Source organism: Geospiza fortis, unplaced genomic scaffold (assembly GCF_000277835.1).
Source record: "Geospiza fortis unplaced genomic scaffold, GeoFor_1.0 scaffold157, whole genome shotgun sequence".
Classification (NCBI taxonomy): Eukaryota; Metazoa; Chordata; class Aves; order Passeriformes; family Thraupidae; genus Geospiza; species Geospiza fortis.
The window spans coordinates 4049081-4072852 of NW_005054314.1; the positions used below are offsets into that span (position 1 = coordinate 4049081).

General features: G+C 37.9%; 1 protein-coding gene across 1 annotated transcript in view; it reads right to left on the reverse strand.

The window, feature by feature from the left end:
• The window catches only part of AMMECR1 (AMMECR nuclear protein 1), a gene marked incomplete at its 5' end in the record, with an annotated part of 39110 nt that extends 17754 nt beyond the window's left edge, over positions 1–21356 (reverse strand). The window contains one exon of the mRNA XM_005419832.3: positions 21226–21356. Coding sequence (XP_005419889.1) covers positions 21226–21356 — 131 coding nt within the window. The remainder of the gene's footprint in view (positions 1–21225) is intronic.
• Positions 21357–23772: the final 2416 nt, after the last annotated feature.

Sequence of the window (23772 nt, forward strand, 5' to 3'; positions counted from 1 at the left end):
AATGAGTGAGTACAAGAACATGGTCACAGCAAATATCCAGGGGTACCTTCCTAGAATACTCTCCAGGAATCCAGTGATTTATAGCTTAGGTATTTTGGGTCAGAGATGGGATCACTGTACTTTAAAGCTCTTCTGAATTTTATTTTGTAAGTTCATGTATACACACATATAACATTTTACCCTCCCTTTTTAATAAAAAAATATTATTGGAACCCCTAATCCTCTTCAAATACATTGCTACTACAGGTTTGTTTATTTGCAGATGTCTCACTTCCCTGAGGTCTCCTGCATCTCTGTCACATAACCAATCTATGTGAACACTCCACTGAGAAGCACCCAGACAGACAAGCATTATTTCATCAACAAACAACAAATTCAACTATCCCCACAAACAACTGTATGCACAGATACTGTTAATATTACTTTAAATGTGTTTCTTGAAATTTATGCAGCCATCTTACCAAGCAAAACACTTTCCATATTGCAAGAATTTAAAACCTTCAAAAGATTTTTTTTCTTTTTTGCACAACTTGGTACTAGGAGTTTGTATTTGAATTCCAACTCCTATAGCTGCCAAAATCTACTGTAAATTTCAACTTTTTGAGGCAAAGGTTGTCTGTGTGCTGTGGGTGTAAGCCTGATCCCCACAAAGGTAGCAGCAGAAGTCTCCAGCAAATTCCCACTCACTGAAGATCAGCTGCACTGGCATCGCTAGATGATAAACCATCTGTAATTTAACATTCTTCAAGTTGTGCAGAAACAGACCCCATCCCAGGCTTGTGTAAGCCAGGTCTCACAGAACCACAGAATATCCTAAACTGGAAGGGACACACCAGGATCATCAACTCCTGGCCCTGTGCAGGACACCCCAGCTCAGCTACCCCACCTAAATGCTGAGCTAAGAATTTGAAACAAGATGACTGAAATAATTACATATTTAAATATTGATAAAAAGCTGGGATGTGAAACCTTCAGGTGAACAGTGGGAGCAGGAAGGCTCACAAAGGTGAGAAAGCCTCGGGCACACAGAGGCAGCCAAGTGGTTCAGTTCCAGAGAAAGCAGTGCCCAGCACATCCTGAGCAGCAAGCTCAGCTGCCCAGCTCCATTCTTCAGCAATAACACTGGCACAAATACCCTGTCTTCACGTAACCACCTCACGAGAACCAAAATATTGCTACCAAATGATAGAGTCATTTCAATCATATGAACTGCCAGGTGCTATTCCATCTGTACAGCATGCTGGAAAATTTCTCCTCAACACCTCCACAGCTACAGACACTGGTGCACAGATCCTGCCTCAAAACTCCTGCTGCTGGAGGTAAGCGAGGCAGAGTAAGACCAAAGATTTCAGTAACAGCCTCTGACACCACTGCAACTACTCTTCACAGATATTGCTGTGATTTTAATCCTCCTTGGTCTGTCTTCATCTTTCAGAATAGCTTTGCCTCTGTTGTTTCATAAGTAAAACATAAATTTACCTGGAGAAACTTGTATTGACAATCAGAAACTGGAATAAAACCTACTGAAGGCAAATGCCAACAAGAGAGCATATACTGATTAGCTATACGTGAAATACTGTTGCCTAACAAAATTTATGAAACAAAAATTTTATCAGGTGCCAGCTTCAGAAGAACTACCTTAAAACTTTGTAACCTTTTCCTAATGAGTTTGGACACCACATACTACATAAAAAACCAAGACCTGTTTTATCATGCTCTATATTACAGTTGTAATACCAGTCGTCTTCTCAATCATTCTATAATTGCTACCATGCAAACTCTACAGTAAGTTCCAGATACCTCTGCAAAGCCTAAAAGCACACCAGCTTTGTAAAACCTCTTCACAGATGAACTGCTTTCATTTTTGCATTTGCCAATGCCTAGCTAGCAGGAGACATATGGCATTAGAGGTGCTTCCCTTCAGAACTCAGCCATTATCCTTGAGTTTAAACTTCATCTCTGTGGGTAGTGAAGAAATCATCACCTATGACTGCTCTGATGGTGCCAGTGGAACAAGTGGATGGTGCCCAGTGGTTCCTCAAGGGCAGCTTCCACTTTGTATAAAGTCTCAGCTCTCAATACTTGGCATCACTCTCAGAAGTGTCAGCAGATGTCAACAGAGTCAGCAAGGAAAAAAATCCTTGCATGAGCTTTTACTTTTGCCATTCCTGTTCTGGCAAGAAACAGTTTCTACAGGCAGCAGTTTAGCCCTTACCATCCAATTTACACACTCTAAAAACATCTATGGATGGAAATTCAGACCTGGCCTCCCCTAACAAGTCACTGCATTTGCCATGTGCCTCTTGGTAACCAACCCTCAGCATGCCGAAAACAAGACAAGGCAATACTTGCTTTTCTCAAAAGCTTGTCACTGATCTGAACTCAGAATAAAAAAGTCACTATGTAACTGTGGGTCATCGACATTCTTATCTGGCACAGGAGAATCTGTACCTGTCTGTACTCTTGAGGCCATCGAATTTGGTTTTAAGGTTTTGTTCAGTGCTGTATTTTTCTGTCAATTCTTGGCTAGAAAAATGAATGAAATCTGGCATATTAAATACCACATTTAAAAAATATTGACTCCACAATTTTTATGTTTAACTTAGAATTAAGGAAGGGTAAGTGGAAATAATCAGCAAAAGGAGTTGGAAAAATTAGGCGGCATTCAAAACTACTTTTAAAGAAAAAGCCCAATAATTGTAAAAGCATTTCCTAGGCCATCTGTTCTTTATTCCTTCATGCCCAGAAATAGATTACATACATTGCTGCTGACTAAATAGAAGTACATAGTACTGAAAAGAGGTAGTGCCAAGCAAGGGGAATTCTAGCTGGCCAATAAAAGGGCATTCATTTTTCCACATAGAATTGGCTCCATGTAAAAAGTCAGAATTGAATCCTGTTCAAGGAAAACTATTTTTAGATACTAAATGCATGCACGCATATGCATGGCCTTGCTAGTTAAATATTTATGCAGTCCTGGATGTCCTAAGATCAAGTAATTGCCAGTTAGGAAAAAAGCCAAAACAAAGTGTTACTCAACTATCAGTTTTTCTTCAGCTGAGGCATACTATACAAATCTCAGCTTTTCTTCAAATGAAGTTTATTTGGCTATAGGGAATGTTTATCAGTAATTTCATTTTTCAAGGACCACTCTTCTTTGTATATGGGATATAGAAAAGCTTGCAAACACTTCAAAGACACTGAAAAGTATAAAAAGAAAAGGGAATTGTTTGAAGTATGAGTTGCTGTGACAAACAGTATGATGATTTGGAAAAAAAATATATTCCTTACATACATATGTTCCTTAAGACTACATCTTGTCTTCTATAAAATATCACTACAGAAGCTCTAGAACAACCTGAAATGATAGTATGTGCAGGTGAACCAAAATGAAATACATTGTGTTCTCCATCCATAATTTCTGTAGGGTCTAAAAATGCCTTAAAAAGAAAAGTCAGCTTCAGTCTTTGAGAACTAGGGCTCTTACATGTGATGTGGCAAATGGGTAACAAACAGTAGAACACAAATCAGGGACATAAGTAGTAGTGGAGTTAAATTACTCTGTTTGGAAATGCCTGAAAATCCTTGTGATTGAATTTAAAAGATCCTTTAAATAAGTTTGATAGCATATAAGCATTAAAAATAGTAAAGAAGGATTTTGATGCAGATGAATGGTGGCATTAAATGAATTGAATTCCTAGTGTTTTACTCATTGTTATTTAACAACAAACATTAACAGTGAAATTTCCCACTAAAGCTCTTTTTTGGGGATAGTCACATCTACAGACCTATACTGGACAGAGTTTAGATAAAACTGGATACAGTTCTGTACACTGCTGGAAATTACTTCAAAGGTTTAAACATGACATGGGAGGAGGAGATGCAAAGGAAGCTGTCAAACACTGGGCATGATGTAAGTAATACTCACTTTTATAGGAAGTGTGAATGAGGCAGAGACATTAAGTGACTCATGCAATTTTGGAGGCTTACACTGAGTCAGTGACAGAATTGAGAACAGAATCCAAGATCCCTGATTCCTAAAAATCTACTTTTTGTGACAGCCTCTCTTTCAGTCTGCTCAGCCTATCCTGTATAAATGTAGCTCCCAAAAGCTTAATCAAACAGAACTGATAAGTTTAATCCAATTTAAAAATTCATTTTCTATTACTTTTTTAGTTCACTCTACAGTAATAAATCTTTTCTTAACTAGTTTCTGATACTGAACACAGTTAAACTAAACCACAACTTTATGGCATCTAAACAATTCTTCAAATATCATCAGTACACATACGAAAAGTAGGCTAAAGATCTTATTTTACGAACTATTACTATCTTCTGATAAACAGTACCTTGGCACTACTTTCAGATGGTAGGGAAGAGACTTAAATCCTACCAGCTCTTTATTTAGCTCAATAAGTGTAACCCTGAGAGATTTTGCAATTTTTTTCACTGAGCCAACTAAGCTTAGTAGAATTACATTTGAAGATGTATTTAACAAAGAAATGGCCCTTTGTCAATGAATTCAGCCCAAAGGGCCGAGATATTGTACTTCAATTAGTTCAAAACCTCCTTAAATTAATGAGTGGCAAACTCACTGGGTTTTAGGGAACAGTGAAGAAAAGACAACAGCAAGAGACACTTGGTGCCAGGGTTTCAGAACAAGAAAAAAAGACAGTATTTACTGTTCCACTGCTGGGTTACTGAGCAGTGAAGTTAGTTCAGATTTCCAGTTCTTCATTCAGTAACTTCAAGAGGAAGAAATTAAGGAACACTTAAGCAGACCACCAGTATTTTCCTAATGAAAATCAGCTCTCACAGCTCGGTTTGGCAGAGACCAGAGAAAACTAACAGCTTCCAAGTCACGACATGCAATTAATTTTTAAGCCAGAAAAGCAGGGCAGAGTGTGCTCTACTGCAGAAAGTAGAAATTATTATGAATACAATCCTCCTAGCTGTCAGCATAAGCCATCAGAGAGCCCAACAAAGCCCACAGGTCAGCCTTCTACCGACTTTTATTTATGACCAGCAGAATTTTGCCAATTTAAATGGAGATTTCAAGGAGTAATTTAAACACAATATCAAATCACTTGAATGCAAGCAGAAAGCATTTATTTATATTGTTGCTCTTTTTTTGGGTCAGACTAGAAAAATTTCCAGGAAACAAAACAACCGTGAATTACGTGTTTTTCCTGAACCCTCCCTTACATCTGGGAGACAGAATGGGAAAGAACAACATTTATACTTCCTGCACATTATGCTGCTAAGTGGTAGTCAGAGGATAAAAAAAGAAATACACACTTCTTGTGTGGCACAGAAGTACATCTCTGAAGTTCTCAGCTGATTTTAGCAGCACAGTGCAGCAGGTAACAGCAACAACATTCCAGATGGGACAAATAAAATACTGATCTGGCATTCTGGCTCTTGAACCAATTTATTTATTTTTTTACTCCACAGAAGTGAAGTATGCCAGAAGCACTCTCTTTGCCCAATCTGTCTGAAATCAGACATGAAACTTAAGAGGAAGAAGGAAAAACCTGCTGCTCTATTTTAGAGAGTTATTTTAGCTTTGAAAAAATACCATTCCTTTTAAGACAAATCAGAACTCGTATATAAATTAAGCATTTAGAAAAGCTCATCAGAAAAGGCAACCTATGTTGGCCACATAAGACAATTAGGTCTCTATTTTAGACAGCCAGCAGCTCCAAAAATAAGCTGTCTATACATTCTCCTTATTTAATGGCTTCAAGAGTATTTTTATATACACAGATGTATTGTGGCAACCATACCCATACTGGTATTGCTGGTAAGCTTCTGGGCCCTTGTTTTTCCATAAAAAAGTCCACCAGCTGTATAAAACAAAAGAAGCCTTTACAGAATATTTCTAAGCATACTTAAAATTTTCAGACAAATCCTTATTTGATTTCTTATTCTGGCTACACAGTACAGATCCACTCCAGAGCACACAGAAGGACTGACACAGTCTGAGATGCTGCTCAAGGACTCTGCAGTCACTGTGAGCACCTGTTAGGACACAGAGCTCATGTGCACCTGCCCAGTGACCATGGGCTGAAACTCCTGGGGGTTTCACTACTGCTGGCTCTTCAGCTGGGTCTGTCAGCCTTAGGTACATAGCAGATGAAAACTCCAACTCCTCACAGACTCACCATTACCAAATTTCTTTTAAGAAAAGCAAGCTCACAAGCATAAAGCTCTAAAAACCAACACTCCAATAAATTCAGGGCTTTTTAGCAGAATGAAACAAATATGTTTCTTCTACTGCTCTGATAATTATCCAGAGAAATATTCTATCATGCTGGATTCTTCCAAAAAACCTAGTTCATCATTATGCCATGATGATGTTACACTGTGTGAACATGATGCCCGAAATGATTTTTCTCTTTCTTTCTGTCATAAAGTATCAGGGAACCAACAAAGGCTTGTATGGATAGGTTCTTAAAGTTTAGGAGAATTCTCTGTATGTGCTGTTATGGACTTCAAGCGGAAAAGTATGATCACAAAGTCACAGCACTCGCAATCTGCTCCCATCAAAAGGTTCAGTTAAAATGAAGAAGATCCACAAAATGATATTGTAGGTTCCTGATTACATTCATAAGAGTCAGGTTTCTATGGCTTTAACTTCCTGTTTCCTGAAACCAGAAATCTTACAGTATACTGCTTCTGTGGTTCTAAAGGACTTACTGGCCTTTCAAAAGGCCAAATAAGGTCAAGACTCAATTTTTCTCACAGTTTTAGTCCAATAGGGCATGATGTATCATTTTGCATTACTATACAATATACCCTATTACACCAGGAAAAAAAAAAAATCTTCAATTACGTTAACTTCAAGACACAGCAAAGCTTCAGTAACAGCTCAGAGCTACATCCTGACAGAGGTGTGCTAAATCCAAAATCTTCCCATCACACAGGGCAGTGAGAGAGGGGCAGCTTGGAGCACACAGCAGCCCAGAGTGAGCAGTCACTGTGCATTTCCCCAGGTGCAGATGAAGAGCTGCAACTGCTTGTTCCATCCACTCCATCCTGCAGGAACACAACGAGGCAGTTTGGGACATCCACTGCCTCACAGCTGCCTGCACTGGGAATTGCTCAGCACAGACCCCAAACATCTCCTGACTACAGGGGAACATCAGGTCAGCAGCTCTACACAGGAGTTTCTTAACGGGGGGCAGCTTCTTTTCTGCCTTTCCTGTATTGTTTATGGATATTCTTTTCTGCCTTTTCCTGTATTTCTGTATTGTCCCTCACCTGTCCCTGCATCGTACATCCTGCTGGGATAAATGACAATGGAATTCAAATACACGTGGCAGTTTGTGTCATAAACATTCAGGAAGCTGAAAGGTGTCAATTTCCACAGAAATGTCTTGGTTTGCTATATAAAAACTAAATCCACAGCACTTAAAATGTACTCCCAGCATAACACAGTAGGCTTGTCACAGCGATTCCAGACGCTTGTTTAAAAACTGAGCAACACAACTGACCAGGGTTTGGTGTGTAGGCTTTTGTTTGGTGAATACATGATAACAGACTAGTCAGAAAACCTTAATTGAGCTCCAACTGGACTAAATTATAATGTCACTAAAAGGCTTTCCAGCAGATGGCAAAGTTTAGATAACGAACAAAAATGAACTGCTCAATTACACTTAGAACCACGCAGCTTGAGCAACATTAAGCACTCAAATCTCTAGGAACATAAAAAGAAATCTCTAGAATTCTTTACATCTCCAGCACATCTCTCAATGTTGACCTAAGATCATTATTTTACCACAAAACAGATACAGATACTGAAGTCAAGACAAAATCTTTGAGGCCACATAATAGCAGAGTTCAACTCTCATTTAAGCAATTCACAAAATACTGCTCCCCCCCTAAAGCTGCATTCAAACTGTAATTTTACAAAAGAACAAATTAATGAGGTATTTTTAATTTATTATGAACTTTAAAAAGACCTCATCTTACGTACATACAGAAAAACACTTCTAAATGTGTCAGCAATGTAGTTATATATAAATACAGGAAGATAATGTAAACATTTACATCTTCAAATTCCTGCAGCTTGAAAAAAGAGGGTCTTTTTAAATTATGCTGCTGAGATTCTAGAACAAAAGAATACTTCATTTTCTCAACATTTCTTCTGCCACCAGAAACACTGTATTTTTATATAAAAATATGATAGTTGAATCTTTATTGCTCAGTTTCAGTACTGTTTGCCACAAACACTGAAACTGTTTTTCGATCAGGACTCTGAAATCACAGTGGACAAATTAAATATATATAATTAGGTTAAATATAAGGAAAGCAAAAGGTATGGTACATTATGCAGTAAATCAATTCAGAAGGACAAATACTGAAGAATCACAGAATAGCTCTGGAAGAGACCTTAGAGATCATTTAATTCCAACCCCCTGTTGTGGGCAGAGACACCTTCCACCAGACCAGGTTGCTTGATCATACTTTCTTACATGAGGTGTTGCAGTAAATGGTTCATAGAAAAAACTTCAGACAAGAAAATATGCTGAAATATGAAGGCATTAGCAAATATAGTCTGAGAAATAAAAAGTGACAGGATCCAGCCTTGAAATTCTTCAACAAACACCTAAACTGAGAGTAACCCAAGGTCCACACTGCCTTACAGACTGGAATACAATGACTCAAAACACAGAACACAGAATAATATCCTGGCTTGTTTCCCAAGATGTGTTCCATCAGTATCACAACTCAACTTGGATTATGTTCAAACCAACTGGTTTTTAGCTAAACAATCTCTTACACATCCTGTAAGTACATCTGCAGAGGGATGCAGATCTGAGTGCTGTCAGTGTAGAGGATGATAAATGAGCTCATAGCATCTTACTAATTCTGTGTTTTTATAAATACAGTAAAAGATAAGCACAAGATGAGTCCCTTGTGGCACATCACATGTAACAAGACCTCAGGGAAAGAAATGGTCTCTCCTTACTTCATGAGACTTTTGGTTTCTAGGCACTCGCTCCCGCTATCATGATGCTATTCTAGAATGCAGCCATCAGAACTGCTGGATCAACAGAATTCAATTCCTGTTTAAGGCAACAAAAAAGGCTTTTTTCTATTCATTTTGTATGTGTGCAGGTTTTTATTTCATATATGAATCGCATTAGCAGATCAAGCTATGATGAAGCTATGAATAGAGTATATTTTAGATACATAAACACATTCTATATATCTGGAAGCTTTGCTTCCCTCTACCTTCCACACACAAAGAAGTTGTCTGTAAGCCATCTTCTTATTCTCCTTTTAGCAGCTCTGCCACTTCTCTCTCACTCATGAGAGTGGGTCACGATTTCATGCTTTTATTCCTTCCAGATTCCTGTCACAATTCTGTCTACTTGGGGTGGCACGTTCTGTACCTCCTGCAACCTACTCAGCTTACAGAACTGCCTGGATGGGGCACTCACAAACCCCTCTTATCTAAGGTCAAGATGCCCAAGCAACAGAATGCTTGGAAGCTCAGCTAAACAATACATTCAGTTCCAAGTCTGCCAGCTGCCACTCTGTATATGTTTTTCATTCTAAACCAGGTTTTGAGTAGCAAATAAAAACAGCTGAAGTGGAATGAAAAAGAAGTTCTGAAATAAAGGCAAAGGTCCAGGTTAGGCTACATCTGTCCATAGCCTCAGAAACTTAACTCAAGTATTCAAGGAATGCATTTAAATCACATTTTCTTAGAGAAACTACAGGCCAAATTCCTCTGCCTTGAAGGTAGTAGAGTTTTGCCATTCACTGCAGTAAAGCCTAAACCAGGAAAGGATTGTTCTGTCCATGTGTCTATTCAGCTTTTAACTACCACAACCATCTTGCATTGCCACATATGTTTAACTATGGGACTTGTACCAAGACCAGCTGAAGCCCAACTATTCAGTGTTAAATGAGGATACAGTGGGGACACACAGAATACTGGTTTAGTCATAATCATACCATTAGAGATACAATTCAACACATTGGTCTAAAGTGGATAATATTTAAAAGGAAATAGATTATCACCTTTTTAAAAAACGACTCATGAAATGTTTAATCTCCTGAATGTCAGGAATGCTTTAGTCAAACACAGACTTGTGAAATCATATGTAACAGCACCTGGAAATTCACATTTTTGGGGAAAAAAAAAAAAAGAGAACATGCATTGTAGACTTCCACAAACCTGAAGAGGGTTTTCTGAGCAACAAACCAGAAAGCCACCCTTTCAGTGACTGAAAAAGCTGAGCACACAAAGAGGGGTGGCTCTGGCAACGAGGCTGCATGCGGTGCAGAGACCTCCACAGACAAAGCACAGCTGCTGCTCTTTGCAATGAGGGATTAGCAGTCTAGGTCAAAGGAAAAAGCCTCTCTGTAGCTAAGTGAGCAAACTGCAGAATGCATCCTCAGCACAGATGAGAAAGGGCCAGCTAACCAGCTTGCAAATCGTGCAGAAGTTTCTGGAACACAAACAAAACCAGCATCAATTTCTTGACAGAGCATGTAAAATATTTCTGGTGAAAAGCAGTGATGCCCTGCTGTAAAACCAAGGTTACAATGACCTCTCAATTACTTTAAAATTACATTTCTCCTTTTCCTTCTTTGTGTTCACTTATATAACAAGCAGTTTTTCTTCATGACCAAACGAACACATTACATGTGGGGCTTTAACAATACCTGGAAGTAACTGGCCTAGAGATAACACTAGCAGCTCTTTTAACTCTAATTCAATAAAAACTGAAGCTATACACATATGCACACAGAACATATTTTTTTCCATACAGACATCTCTCTTTCAACATTTGTACAATTGAGTATATTATACTTTGGTTTTACATTGACTCTTCAGTTAAATGGGATATAAGCCAATATTTGAAGAAAATACTTGCTTAACCTTTTATTACATACTAAATAATTTTTATTCTACATTATTCACTTTAGCAATATTAAATGAAAGAAATTAAGAGTCTCCTGAAGTAAGAAATACCATTTGAATGTACCAGTGTGAATGTATTTCTAATCTGCCTCTTATTTATCAATAAAGCACTGAGAATGTTACTCACAATTAGGCTGGTATCTAAAGTAGCAAACTAATTGCATGTTACAAGAAGTTTGACAACTATTTCAGTTTGTGGTATTATAGAATTCATACAATTACATGAACTAGAAGTAACAGAAAGCTGTACTGTTAAAAAAAAAAAACAGGAGCTTTTCTTCTTTTCCCCTGTAGAATCAGAACTAAGGGAATTCCAATGAACTGAAAAATACAGTAAAAATAAAAAGTCACCATTCCTTGCTGATAGAAGTTTGCAATACCTGATTTAATATACAGACTTAAATCACAACTGTTAGTAATTGCCAGGATCACAAAGGGCTCTTTCACTGAAGCTGGGGTTGCAGCTTCTGACAGATGAGAAGTTCCCAGGAGCTGTACCCAGGCTCAGCAGAGCACTTCTTAACATCTGCACCAGTTCCCCAAGTTCTTGTGGGAGTTATTTATATACTGTACTTCTCCAACCTGAGAGACTGCTTGCCTGACAACTGACCCTTTAATGCAAGTAATCTGCACTAAGAAATAAAGATTATAGCATTGCACTGGAACAGGGAACCTAAATTTAAGCATGTGAGCTGACACTTTGTAGCCTACGTATTATATTTACGACACAGGCACATGTCACCATTCCCCCACAGAAAATATCCTTGCCTGAAGAACTGAGTGTTACCAGTCCTACAGAAATTTGTACTGATGGCCAAAAAAAGCTCTTCTCCACCATGATCAAAAGCTATTCTCCACATGTAAATTATAACTATATTTAGAAAAGTTTTAATTAAAAGTCTTGAAAACTCAAAGGTAGGAATCTTTGAGATTAGAAATATTTTTTGGTTATGCAACAAATATTACTAGGTAATGGTTTATTCACATACTTTCACAGCATCTGATGCTTTGTGAACTGCATCAACACACAGTTATTTACAGAGCTAAAAAAATAAACAAAGTACATTCAGTTTGTTTCTAAAATAAAGGCTATCACAAATATACACTCATTTAGAGTGTATATAGCACTCCATACATTTTTCTAAGGAGTACAGTTGAAAATGGCAGAATCTGAAAAGTGCATCTGCAATTCAAAGAAAAGAGACAAACCTGGAGTGCTTCTGTTCCTAATATTATATTTTTTAAATTAATGTTAGAAAAGAAAAACCTGGTTATTTTCAGGTAAGTATATATACCCCTACAATGAACTGGAGATGAAATGGAGTAAAAGTCCAGTCACTTGTAAACTCTGAAGTTCAAGAAGTCTTTCAAGACTTTCCTGTGTTTTGTTTCTCCCTCCCCACTCTGTGGTCACTTGCTCACAAACACACACATGATATAAGCTGAAATAGTGCAGTCATTGGGCCTCTAAGACTTTAGGACTACCTCAGAAATGTGCTTAACTTCAGATGTCTTCAGACATTCTTCAGCATTTATATGGCTGCCTGTAGACTTCCAAGCAGTGGATAGGCTATTTCTTCTTCTTCCAAGAGCTTTTCCTCCATCTTAACTGCACAGCTCTTGTAAAGGACATAACTTCTTTCTTCCTGGTGTCAACAGGAACAAATTTTAGAAACAGGTATCTGTCAGTACTATTTAAAAATTCCAGAAAACACTGCTATAGTTTACAAGAGCATTCTAACTCTCATTACTCTGATCTATGGAAAATGGTAAAAAACAATTTCAAAAGCTTCAACACCTTTGTGTCAAAGTGAACAGGGATAACAAGGGCTTTTGAAGCCCAGTTCCCCACACCCAGTTTGTGTTATTTCTTCTTTATAGTCTTAAAAGGAAGCATCAGAAAACACCTAAATGGAGGAGGTGCTGACAGACTGAAAACTTTAATAGACTCCTTTCCCACAGTGACTCCCACACAAAGCTGCAGAGTTTAAAGATTTTAACAGCTTGTAAGCATGAGACAATTCTTTTTCCTGTGACCTTGCCTAATCTCTGCTAACTGGTATTGAAACATCAGATTTCAGTAAAAAACAGTTCTTTGAGCCCAAGTTTACTTCTACTGGGCAAGCTATGTAATATACCACAGCTGCACCTCAATTCTCAGAGTCTTACTTGGGATGTCTCATATTTATTACACATAAGCACTTGCCAGTCTGTGCAGTGGGATGTTTCACTACCCTTACAAGAAAGTTGTGGAAAACATCCATCCCTTGCTCTATATTAAAAATTAACACCTGCTGAGCTGAGAACAGACAGAAAAACTCACTCACAAGCAGGTAACTTCCATACCAACTTTTTCCATTCTGTCCTGTTTCCAAATAGACAAATCCTTTCTTTACAACGTTAGGTGGAGTGTGTCTCAGAGCACTATGCCTCTGCCTGCTGGGAGCACAGTCCCATCTTGTATTCTGCAGCACTGGCCCATAGCTCAGCACACCTTTGTAGCACGTCAGAAATCAGTAAGTCACCAAGAGTCTCAAAAGAAAGCAAATGTCATTATAAAAGATTTTTAGGTAATGTTTTGATGATGTTCCCCTTAAGACTACCATATAACGAGATTAAAAAGTTGACTAAAACCCATGAAAGTACCAACAGCTACCTGTACTAGTAAAGGAAAAGTAAGTCATGGCACTATAGAGTTTTCTTAGGAAAGCCAGGGTGGCCAGTTCCCCTACCTCCACCCTCCCTCCCAAACACTTCTGTCAAGTAATATCCAAAGACAAATAAATATCTGACTTGGAAGCAAACTAGTGTTTCAACTCAACAAGAACTCTGTCTTTGAACTTACAGGGCATATATCGTTTTGTTCACATAATAGCAGACTGTGTGGGAAGAACATGAAATGCAAGATCATCATGGGAAAGACTGGAGTCACAAATGAGATGGCTCCTCCCTGAAACCCATCTGGAAAGTCTGAGTAACTGCTGGGGAGCACCAGTTCAATCAAATTCCAGCAACATCTGATTTATTCCAAATACCACAAGTTACATTAACTAATTAAAGTTATCTTGCTTGAGCATGTCTTTTTCTAAGTATGCATTTTATAAAAGTACATTTTTGAAACTCCCAATTTTTAATGCATGCCTTTTAAATGAGCAGATTAAATAAGTATTTCAAATATGGCCATTTACTGAGTTACACCAAATTCTACTGCTGAGACCTTAAACTTAGGACAGTAAGTTTGTCTCAGCAAAATGCCCTCTAAACTTCCTTGAGTCATTTTATAAAGATACAGCAATTTTGTAGTAATTTTTAATTATAAAATTTATTTTACTTTGATTTTCACATATCTTTCATAAACAGTCAACTCTAAGACTAAGTTCACTCTACAAAACACAGTAATACATTCTCCTGTGCCAAAGCATTCATATTCTATAATTCAGTTTTCCCAGCAAAACCGTAAAATGGTTATCAATATTTGATAACCCTGGTTCTATTGAAAAAGCTTTGGGAGAGCATCATTATGCTCTCCTCCTTTCATAAAGATAATAATCTAAGGACTGTCCTTCCATTTGTGGCATTTTCCTTTGCTTTCTTTCAAGCAGTGTTGCTAAGGAAACAGACTCATCTACCATTAGGTCCAAGGGTCTAGCAAGGTTTTTCTCAGGAATAATACAGTAACAATTACAAAACCAGGGTTTTTAGTTTTGTTTTGCTTGTTTGTTTTTAAATAAATAAAAAAATTAAGGCAGAATGACTACATTCTCAACACATGCAATATGCAAAAACCATGTATTCCCTAGGGCATGCTCCTCTCTTCTAAACAAGATTTTCCTTCCTAACAAAATAAGGAGAAGCATTTAACCCATCATTAAAACAAAAATTTGGGGTTTTTTTCCACTTAGAGGCAGTATGGTATTTAGCTTTGCCCTTTGAGAGAAGGCAGCAAACAGCTCTGTTAAACAACAGATCCCTGCAGTAACAACCTGGCACTGTGTGCACAAAATCATTACAGACCTATTTACTGAACTGACTCACACAGAGTAACTAAGTCTGGCTCAATAAATTCAGATTTATATACTTCATTTGGACTTTCTGTTATTGTGGGTTTACATCACAAACCATTTTACTAATAAACATATATTCCACTAGAACAAATCTTAGGATTTATCCAAATTAAAGTGCTTGTTATTTGTAAAGTCAGTGTCTACAGGCAGACTCAAAGCAACTAGCTTTTATTGGCTTGGATAAAATTTAGAAATATGAAAAGCTCCAAGTTTCAGTAAAATTTTGTCTATATACAGATGATATGGTAGGCAAATACACGAGCCAGTACAAAATTATAAAATCTCTATATGTTCAAATAATTTTACCACAGTTTCAACAGAGGTAATCAGTAAAACTTTAAGATCACAGTGCTAATACCTTAATTTTATATTTTAACAAAAGCATTTTTGAAAACAAAAAGGAGTTCTGAGATACAACATTATTAATACCTCTGGAGGGCAACACCATCATAAATTACACATATGTCTATGTATCTTCTAATTTGTAAAATGAAGTTGAATGCTGAACTGCCTTAATGTACTTTACCTCAGTTCTGACTCAGAACACAAATATTCTCTATATTATATGCTATATATGAATATACATTTGTATGTAATAAATGTGTTCAGTACTCAGGTATTTCCAAATGTCTTTCAAAGACAGCTTTGGGTCACACATCTCTCTCTTCTGATAAGAAGTTCTAGTGATATGAAATTGCTACAAAGGGATGAGAATAAACTCCTCTCTCTGCTGCTGCCTGGCAGGTGAGCACAACCTGCCTTATACTGGGCACTGAGTGATGCCCATGTCACAGTAACACTGTCCACCACCAACCCAGGGGGGCCCAAATTAGCAGAACAGCAGCTCTGCAACCTCTTCAGCATTCCTGAACTCTCCTTAGGCCAGGGAGCCCCCAGGGATCCTTGGTCTGAGGGAAAAGCACTCAGTACACCCTCTTAAGTGTCAGTTTGGCACCCCACTTCCTACCTCCCCAGGAATGCAGGATGTTCTGAAATCACTCCTACAGAACCTTGTAATGCAGTAAGGGAATGTGATGGTGTAACTGAGAGCTGCTTATACTGGAGATGTTTAGCCTGGAGAAGAAGAGGCTCAGGGGAGACCTTACTGTTCTCTACCCGTAATAGAGTGGCTATTGGGAAGCATTTTTTCACCAAAAGGGTTGTCAGCATGTAGGGCATTTTTGTTTTTAAAACTCAGTGGATTTTACAGGTTGAAGCCCCCTAAAAATTTTACCCTTCATGACTGCAACTTGCTGTAAGTGGGAGGTGGGAGTTACTCATTCCAGAGGGTTATTGCCACTGGCTTCTCACATGCCCTGTGGTACACAGTGGTTGTCTGTCCACTCAACTGGACACAGAATCATGTCAGCACCTATGGCCCAAACTCTGCTCGCTTGGAGATCTGTGCCCTCTACTTCAGTAAGGCAACCCTGAGAACTCAGAGGAGACCAGCAGGCACCTGCTTTTCACAGACACATACAAATGGAAAGGAAGCTCCCTGACTTTACAAACAATATTGAACGTACAAGAACAGCATAACCCTGGTGAGTTCAGGCTGTCATGAACCTACACTGCTCTCTGCAGAGTTTAATTACAAGCATGATAATGTAAGCTTCATCTCACAATTATCAGGCACTTTTCCACTGATGGCCACCAGACAGTGTATTAACAGAATTTTAAAAAGCCAACTTTCAGCAGTGGTATACTATAAATCAAAGTCAAAAGCAAGACAGCCTGCGAAGTATTATCAGTGGGGAACATAGAAGCAACAATATGCTCTCAAATATTACATGAGATGTTATTTGCACAAATTATTTCAACCTATGACTTCTGTCAACAATGAAGGCCACAACAACTGTCAAAAACATGTAATTCCCCCAACTCTGCAGTTCAAAAAATTGCAGTCAGATGAATGAGTATACTTTGCTCTGGATCAATGGTAATGACTACCTACACCCACAGCAACACTGCTTGGCAGTAAAGGTTTTGGGAAGTTAGCACTGACCTGTGGGACTGATTACAGGGTTAGAGTAGTAAACTCAACTAAATACATGAAGGAAGTTGTCCTGTCTGAACAAAAACTTGTCACTAGTCTTCAGCAAGTACAGCCAGCATCAATCTTAATGTGACCAGTTATTAAATATTTTTCAATTTCACCCTTTAAATTAGCTTGCTGTACTGCTATTTTATGGTTGGATGGTAAAATCTGGAACAGGAAGAAAGGGTTAGTGTTTCTGACAGAGAGAGCAGGCAGTATTGCAGCAACAAGGAGGGACTCTTGAAATTGCTGACAGGGACAGAGCAGTACTTGACACCAGCAGTAGCCAAATCCTCATATGGAATGTACACCCAAATTCAGTTATGAGAAAGTTGGGTCGTACGTTTCATTTCCTTCCATCTTGTGCTTCTCATCCCCAGCTTCTCTTTGTTTTCTTTTGTTGATCAGCCACATCTAAGCTGAGTGTCAGCAGTCCTATTGCCCTCAGGTGGAGTGGTAAGTAGAACACACAACAAAAAAACTGATTACATCATACAGTCAGCAGAGACAGGTCTATGCTAGTTAAAGGAAGGTGGGTTAAACCCAGTTTTCAGCCATTAGGTTAATACACTTAAGCCTTGGAGTCTCTTTACTACTTTCTCCTGGGACAGCAGACTCTGCCATGTAACATCTCCCTTCACCTGCCTGTTCTCTACTACCCTCCTCCCCAGATACATATTCTAGCCTTGATGGGCTAAACCAACACAGAGTTAAAAATTTATGCACCTATACTTTTACATCCAATAGGCATAAAATATTACATCAAATTCTATGAAACAGATTAACTTAACTAAACTAGATAAACTAAAACTAAAATAAAGAGCTGAAACTATTTTGTTCAATATCTCAAGTTTATAAAAGCAGGAGTTTAAAACTTCAGTGCCAAAACCTAAGTCTTACTGCTGTACAGAATACATGAAAAAGTAATTTATCAACCTGTTATGAAATTCTGTGGTAACCTGCTTCCAAGTTCAGAGTATTTTCTTGAAGGGGCTGTAAAACATAAGGTATTTTTCATAATCTGGATTGGTTTATTTTTATGTATTCAGGTGGGATAGTCAATTTAACACATTCAGTCTAAAGGACTGTTTTAGCCATGGTAACATTTCTTAATTCTAAAATGTAATATGCAACACTGTAGAACATTTGGACATGGTTTACCTCCTAGTAAAATAAAATACAAATCACCAAGTTTGAATCTCTCTCTCCATAAAGTTCTGTAGAAGATTTTAATAATACACATCCTTTCCCTTGTGTTTCACTGATATAACTGCAGAGAAAATTGAATTTAACATGTAGACTTTATAAGGAATGCAGTAATAGTTTTTTTAACTATATGTATTCTCATCCCTCCTCAGAACTTAGGCAGATGCATCCAATTAACGATGAATCATTCCACATAAATTTCCTGTTTAGAACATACTGGCAATATCAGCACAACAACCTACAGAGCTCAAAATGGTCACAGATCACCACCATTTCTGGTTCCAGACCCAAAAAAGTGAAGGGTGGGGGTGTCCCAAGAAACAATTTGTTCACTCCAGATTCCTAGATGAACTATCGTTATGCTGCTTCAAAGGAACTACACTACTGTATGCAGATAGAGATGTGCATGCCACACATTGGATATGATATACAACAAGAGATGACTAGAAATAGCAAAATTTATTTACTGTGATCCCAAGGACTGTTCAGCATATTTGCAATAAAATTATGTGTGAAGGGAATTGTGGATATTTTGATTGCTAAGCACCAGAGTATTCAAAAACAGCTGCTCTTTTGTGCCATTTTACTGACTGAAAGCTGGGCCACAATTACACAGAAGGTACTGAAAAGAGTAAAAATTAATTAATTAGACAAACAACCTGGTTCTGTTTATCTACACTGTATCTTCAAAATAACTGAATGAAAGTGCCTCCCTTTTGAAAACTGTCAAAGGAAAATGAAGTCAGCAGTCATCTGACTGCATTGTCAACTGGAAGTTTTGGTCAAATTCCACTTTCTGCAGCAGAGCCTAGTCTCATTTCTACCTAATTTGTTGATTAATTTCTGCCTTTCCTGAGTAAGTTTTTCCCTTTCAGGAATTGCCACGTCTTCTGCAGCAGCCTATTGCCCAGATACTGCTGCAGCAAGCTATAATGTCCTGGTTTCTAATCCTTCCTAGGGAGGCCCATTGAGCTCCAAACTCTCAAAGCCCATGGACATTTCAATGGTGCTTCTTTTATTCCTCAAATGCTCTCCTCTGGAAGCCCCACAGTTGAAAAGACTGACCACAAGAAGGAAACTAATCACAGGTAACCCTCTCTTTTTTTTTTTAATATAATGACTGATAGAAGGGAACACCTTTTTTGTACATTCTCATATGAACTCTACATTTCAGTGATTATATTTGAAGTTTGGTTGCTATTTAAAAAAAATAAAGCAACCTGGAAACATTTTAGGTACCGAAAGCATAAAAAAAGATTTTCAATAAAAGGTAACAAAATCCAATATGCACTAAATGTTATATTTGATTTTAAAGCAACTTATGTGCTTCTGAAGATTTTTTTTTAAAAACATGTTTGCATTTAGTTCCATTTTCCTCATCTTGAAAATTATTGATCTGTCCTCTAAATAGCCTAGTATAAACTTCCACAGCATGTGGCCAACCTGTAAATACTGCACTGAAATTACTTCAGTTCCCTTTAATTTTCATCACTTTTCATGTATTTTGACTTCAGCTTTCACAGAATGCAGTCAGGAATCATATAACCAGTTTTAAAGGTATTTAAGTGTACAGCCCTGTCTGATTTGTGAGAATGGAAAAATCTATGAGGAACAAAACTATTTTCTTAAGCTATCACCTTATTCCTAGCCTCAGGGGGAAATTTTCTGTACAAGCTCATTGATCTTGATCAGGCACTGTAAAGCATATACCTAAATGAAACACTCTCCAGTACAGGGGGAAAGTTGGTTTTCATTCAGTTTGGCTCACTAATGGTAAAGATTTTAAACTTTTTAACCCTCAACAAAGAAATAGTTTTGAATTTATTAAAAGGTTCTTCTCACTGACCATTTTGAATGCTAAGGTTTTAAAGGACACAAGCAGAAACATTCCAGAGTGCATAATAAATAAATTTACCACAATAAAGGTAACTAGGTCTTTCAGAAGTTTGTAAGGGCTCCAGGAGATGAGCAGTTATCTTCTTCAAGCTCAGCAGAGAAGCATGAAATGAACTTCAGGTTGCAACTAACTAGGGAGACATGTAAGAAAGAACATCTCCCTCTCCCATTCTAATATTATTTAATGCCAGAATGGACAAGGCATTTTAACAGCAAAGAGGAAGATCCTGTAATGGACAAAAGCCTCAAATCTAAAGTGATCTGGAAGCACTAATTATTTAAAGTGATGACAATTTTAGAGGTCTACACATGCCAGAATGCAGCTTCTAAAAAGCACAATAAAGTCTATTGTAGCTGAAAGGAACCCAATTCCATTGATTCTTTAGAGAATAAACTTAAGAAAACTCTTAGAAAAACAAGTAGAAAGCTTGCTACTAGCTCTAGTGATAAACTTATTAGTTTTCACTCTATGCAAAGGAAATGGAACAATATTAAGGTGAATGAATTTAGGTGTAGATCAAAACATGAAGATTATGCTGCCAGGGAGTGAAGGATTATCATCACTTACCTCCCTCATCCAGAAGCTTCCCACTCAGGGGCTGGGATGTATCTGAAGAGTAACATGTAATGGAAATTTGTAGCATTAAATTAACTGCAGCTGATTGGAAGCACCTGATGGAGAAGAGGTGAGAATACCTGCTGTTTTAGAAGTGTGAATAGGATAATCCCCAAATCTGACTTTCTGGTCTTCTGGCCTGACATTAACTACTAAGGTTAAAATTTGTCTGAACACTGGAAAAATACCATAATAATCAGTTACAATAAGCTATTGGAGAGTAGTTTACAGACCAATAAAATGAAAATAGGCTCAACTTATGGTTTTTAACTGCAAGCATGGCCTCGTGACACCAGCAGTCAAATATCCAGACACTACCCTCAGCATCAAAAGGAGACACAGGTTTTCATTGACCCATACAATGACACAGCCAAAAAACCCAAAACAAACCAAAGCACACCTATCATCTCCTCAACAGACTAGTTAAATATGTAAGTCAAGGCTACAGAAAACAAATTCTTACCTAGTAAGTGTGTACTCCCTGAGTCCTGAATGCAGGTTCATGGCAGAAAAAGTACCTATGCATCCTCGCAATCGCTTATCTCGACCGATCTTCCACGTTACAAACAGTGGGCTGCGGTAGGGAGGAAAAGAGAAACGTGATCACAGGAGCAATTTTGACAGTTGGAGTGAAATTTCAGGAACAGTGCCCTTCCATTTCAGGCAACAGGGGGCAAATCTCTAAAATGACTATCTGAACAGGACATAGCAGTGAGCAATGTCCTTTGTAATTCTTCTGACTGTTCTAGAAACATTCTTCGTGAGACATAATAGAAAATAAGATTACTGGAATAGTTTAGGGACAGAATGAAACTGCTTGGCAACAGATCCAACATGCTCAGTGTACCTTACCCATTAACCTTCTCTTGTGAATGGGAAAAGCCTCACCTTAGAGATCTCTATATAAAGAAAACCCTTTATGGAAGAGAAAAATACCCCTGCCACACTAGCCATCCATCCTCCTGAACACAAATACTTTGGTCCTAATACTGCTGGCTAGAAAGAGAAATCCTTAGAAGACAACAAAATTCAGGAACACCCTCTAAACTTAAAGAACAACCAGAGGAAAGGATATTTTCTCCATGAATCCCAAGTTACCATTTAAAAATACCAAAAATTACCAGAAGTAGAGCAAAATCTAAGTTGAACGCATGACCATGATAGTTACAAAGAAATACTAATAACAAACCAATTCATCCACTAAATTAATCCGAAAGAGGAGAACCATACAGTCTTGGGGACCAAACCTTTCCTTGCAGTTCTAGAGAACTGCATTAATCAATACACAAGCAAGAGAAAACTGCACTAATAATTTCTCAAGGGAGTGCACATGGCATCTGGATACTAACCCTAACAAAGATTTCTAATACTGAGATGAACAGGGATGTTTCAAGAAGAAAAGCATGTAAAATTTACTCTTTTTCTAGAAAGGTGACAAATCAAAGTGCATTACATAGAGAAGAGTGCACTGTATTATATGAGATCAGTCACTGCAGCACTGCACAGTGTAGTACAGATGGGTGTAACTGTCCTGGGGGTCCATACATAGGGATGGGTGCACTTTGGGACTCTCAAGGAACAGCCCATATCCCTTTTCTCCTTCCACACCATCTGCTTTATCTGGTGTGGCACAAGATACTTGCACTGTGATGGCAGAAAAGGATATGCCTCAGTCTGCAGCACTAACACAGCAGCACGCAGTCCTCTCCTAACTTGCTAAAACCTGTTATCACCTGCTGGTACAGCAACTTCCTCCTTACTTGACTGAGCTGGACAAGTTCCCTTCTTTCAATGACAATGAATAAAAGAGGAAGCTGAAGTCATAGTTTTCTTTTGGATTTCCTTTTATTTCTTTTCTACTGCCGCCCCCCCTTCCTTTTCTAAAAGTTGTTTAGTAAGTACTGAAAAGCATAAGGCCAAAAGAGCCCATTACCAAACATTTAATAAAATCTGGGTTATTTCACTATTTTCCATTCAGATCAACAACTGGCATTTTACTACATTTTCAAGAAAGGTATCCCAGTCACCCTTAAGGGTACCAACAAAATTATTAGATCATAATGGCACTGAAACCAGTCTCTCCCCTTGAACAGAAATAAGCATGAGTAAGACTCAAAATGGACTTTAGGATTATTCTCTTGACCTTTATCTTTGGATTATGAGATTTATTAGCTGTAATACACTTAGTGGAGGGCTGTAATTCAAGGAAACATATACATATTTACTTCCCTGTCAAAAGTGAATTTCTTCTAAGGTGCATGATTACTGCCACTTTAAAGGACAAGAGAAGACCACAGAACTTCACTGTTGGTCAAATAGCACTGAAATATTTGCCTACACTTTGAAGGTCCTTGTCAATGAGTACAAAACAAAATGTAAAAATCATATACATATATTTTTGTGCTACTGGTAGTAGGAGTATAAACATACTGTTCTGACTGAGTTGGGTAAATCAACCACCACTGGTAGCCATTATTACCATACAACACAAAGTCTGACTAAAGATGTTTTTCCAACCTTTCAACTTCTGTATTGCTCCCCAGGAGCCACTAAAGGTATGAGGATGTCTACACAGGAAATCTAAGCCTACTGAACAGAATTACCCAATTACCATCACAGATGTCTTCAAAGTATAATATGGACCACAGGTTCAGAATAGTCAGTCAGTGACTCAAGAGGATTCTAACTCTTAAAATTCAAGAAATAAGGCTGAAAGAGACCTTCAGTGCTCCTGCTATTCTAAGGAATAATTATATAATTCCGTTCATAAATGATCCACGTTCTACTGTCACCAGTAAAAATAATGGAGACAAAATCCCCAAAATGAAAAATCTGAAGCTTGCCTCAAAACCTTGCTAAAGTTCAGAACCTCTGAAAACATTCCAATTTCCTGCCAAAATGTTTTCCCAGCCAGCTTGTACCTATCTATTCTTGTGCCAACATTGTCCTTTAGTTTAAATAGTTCTTTCCCTTCCTGGTTATTATTCCCCAAAGTATTTATAGAAATAAT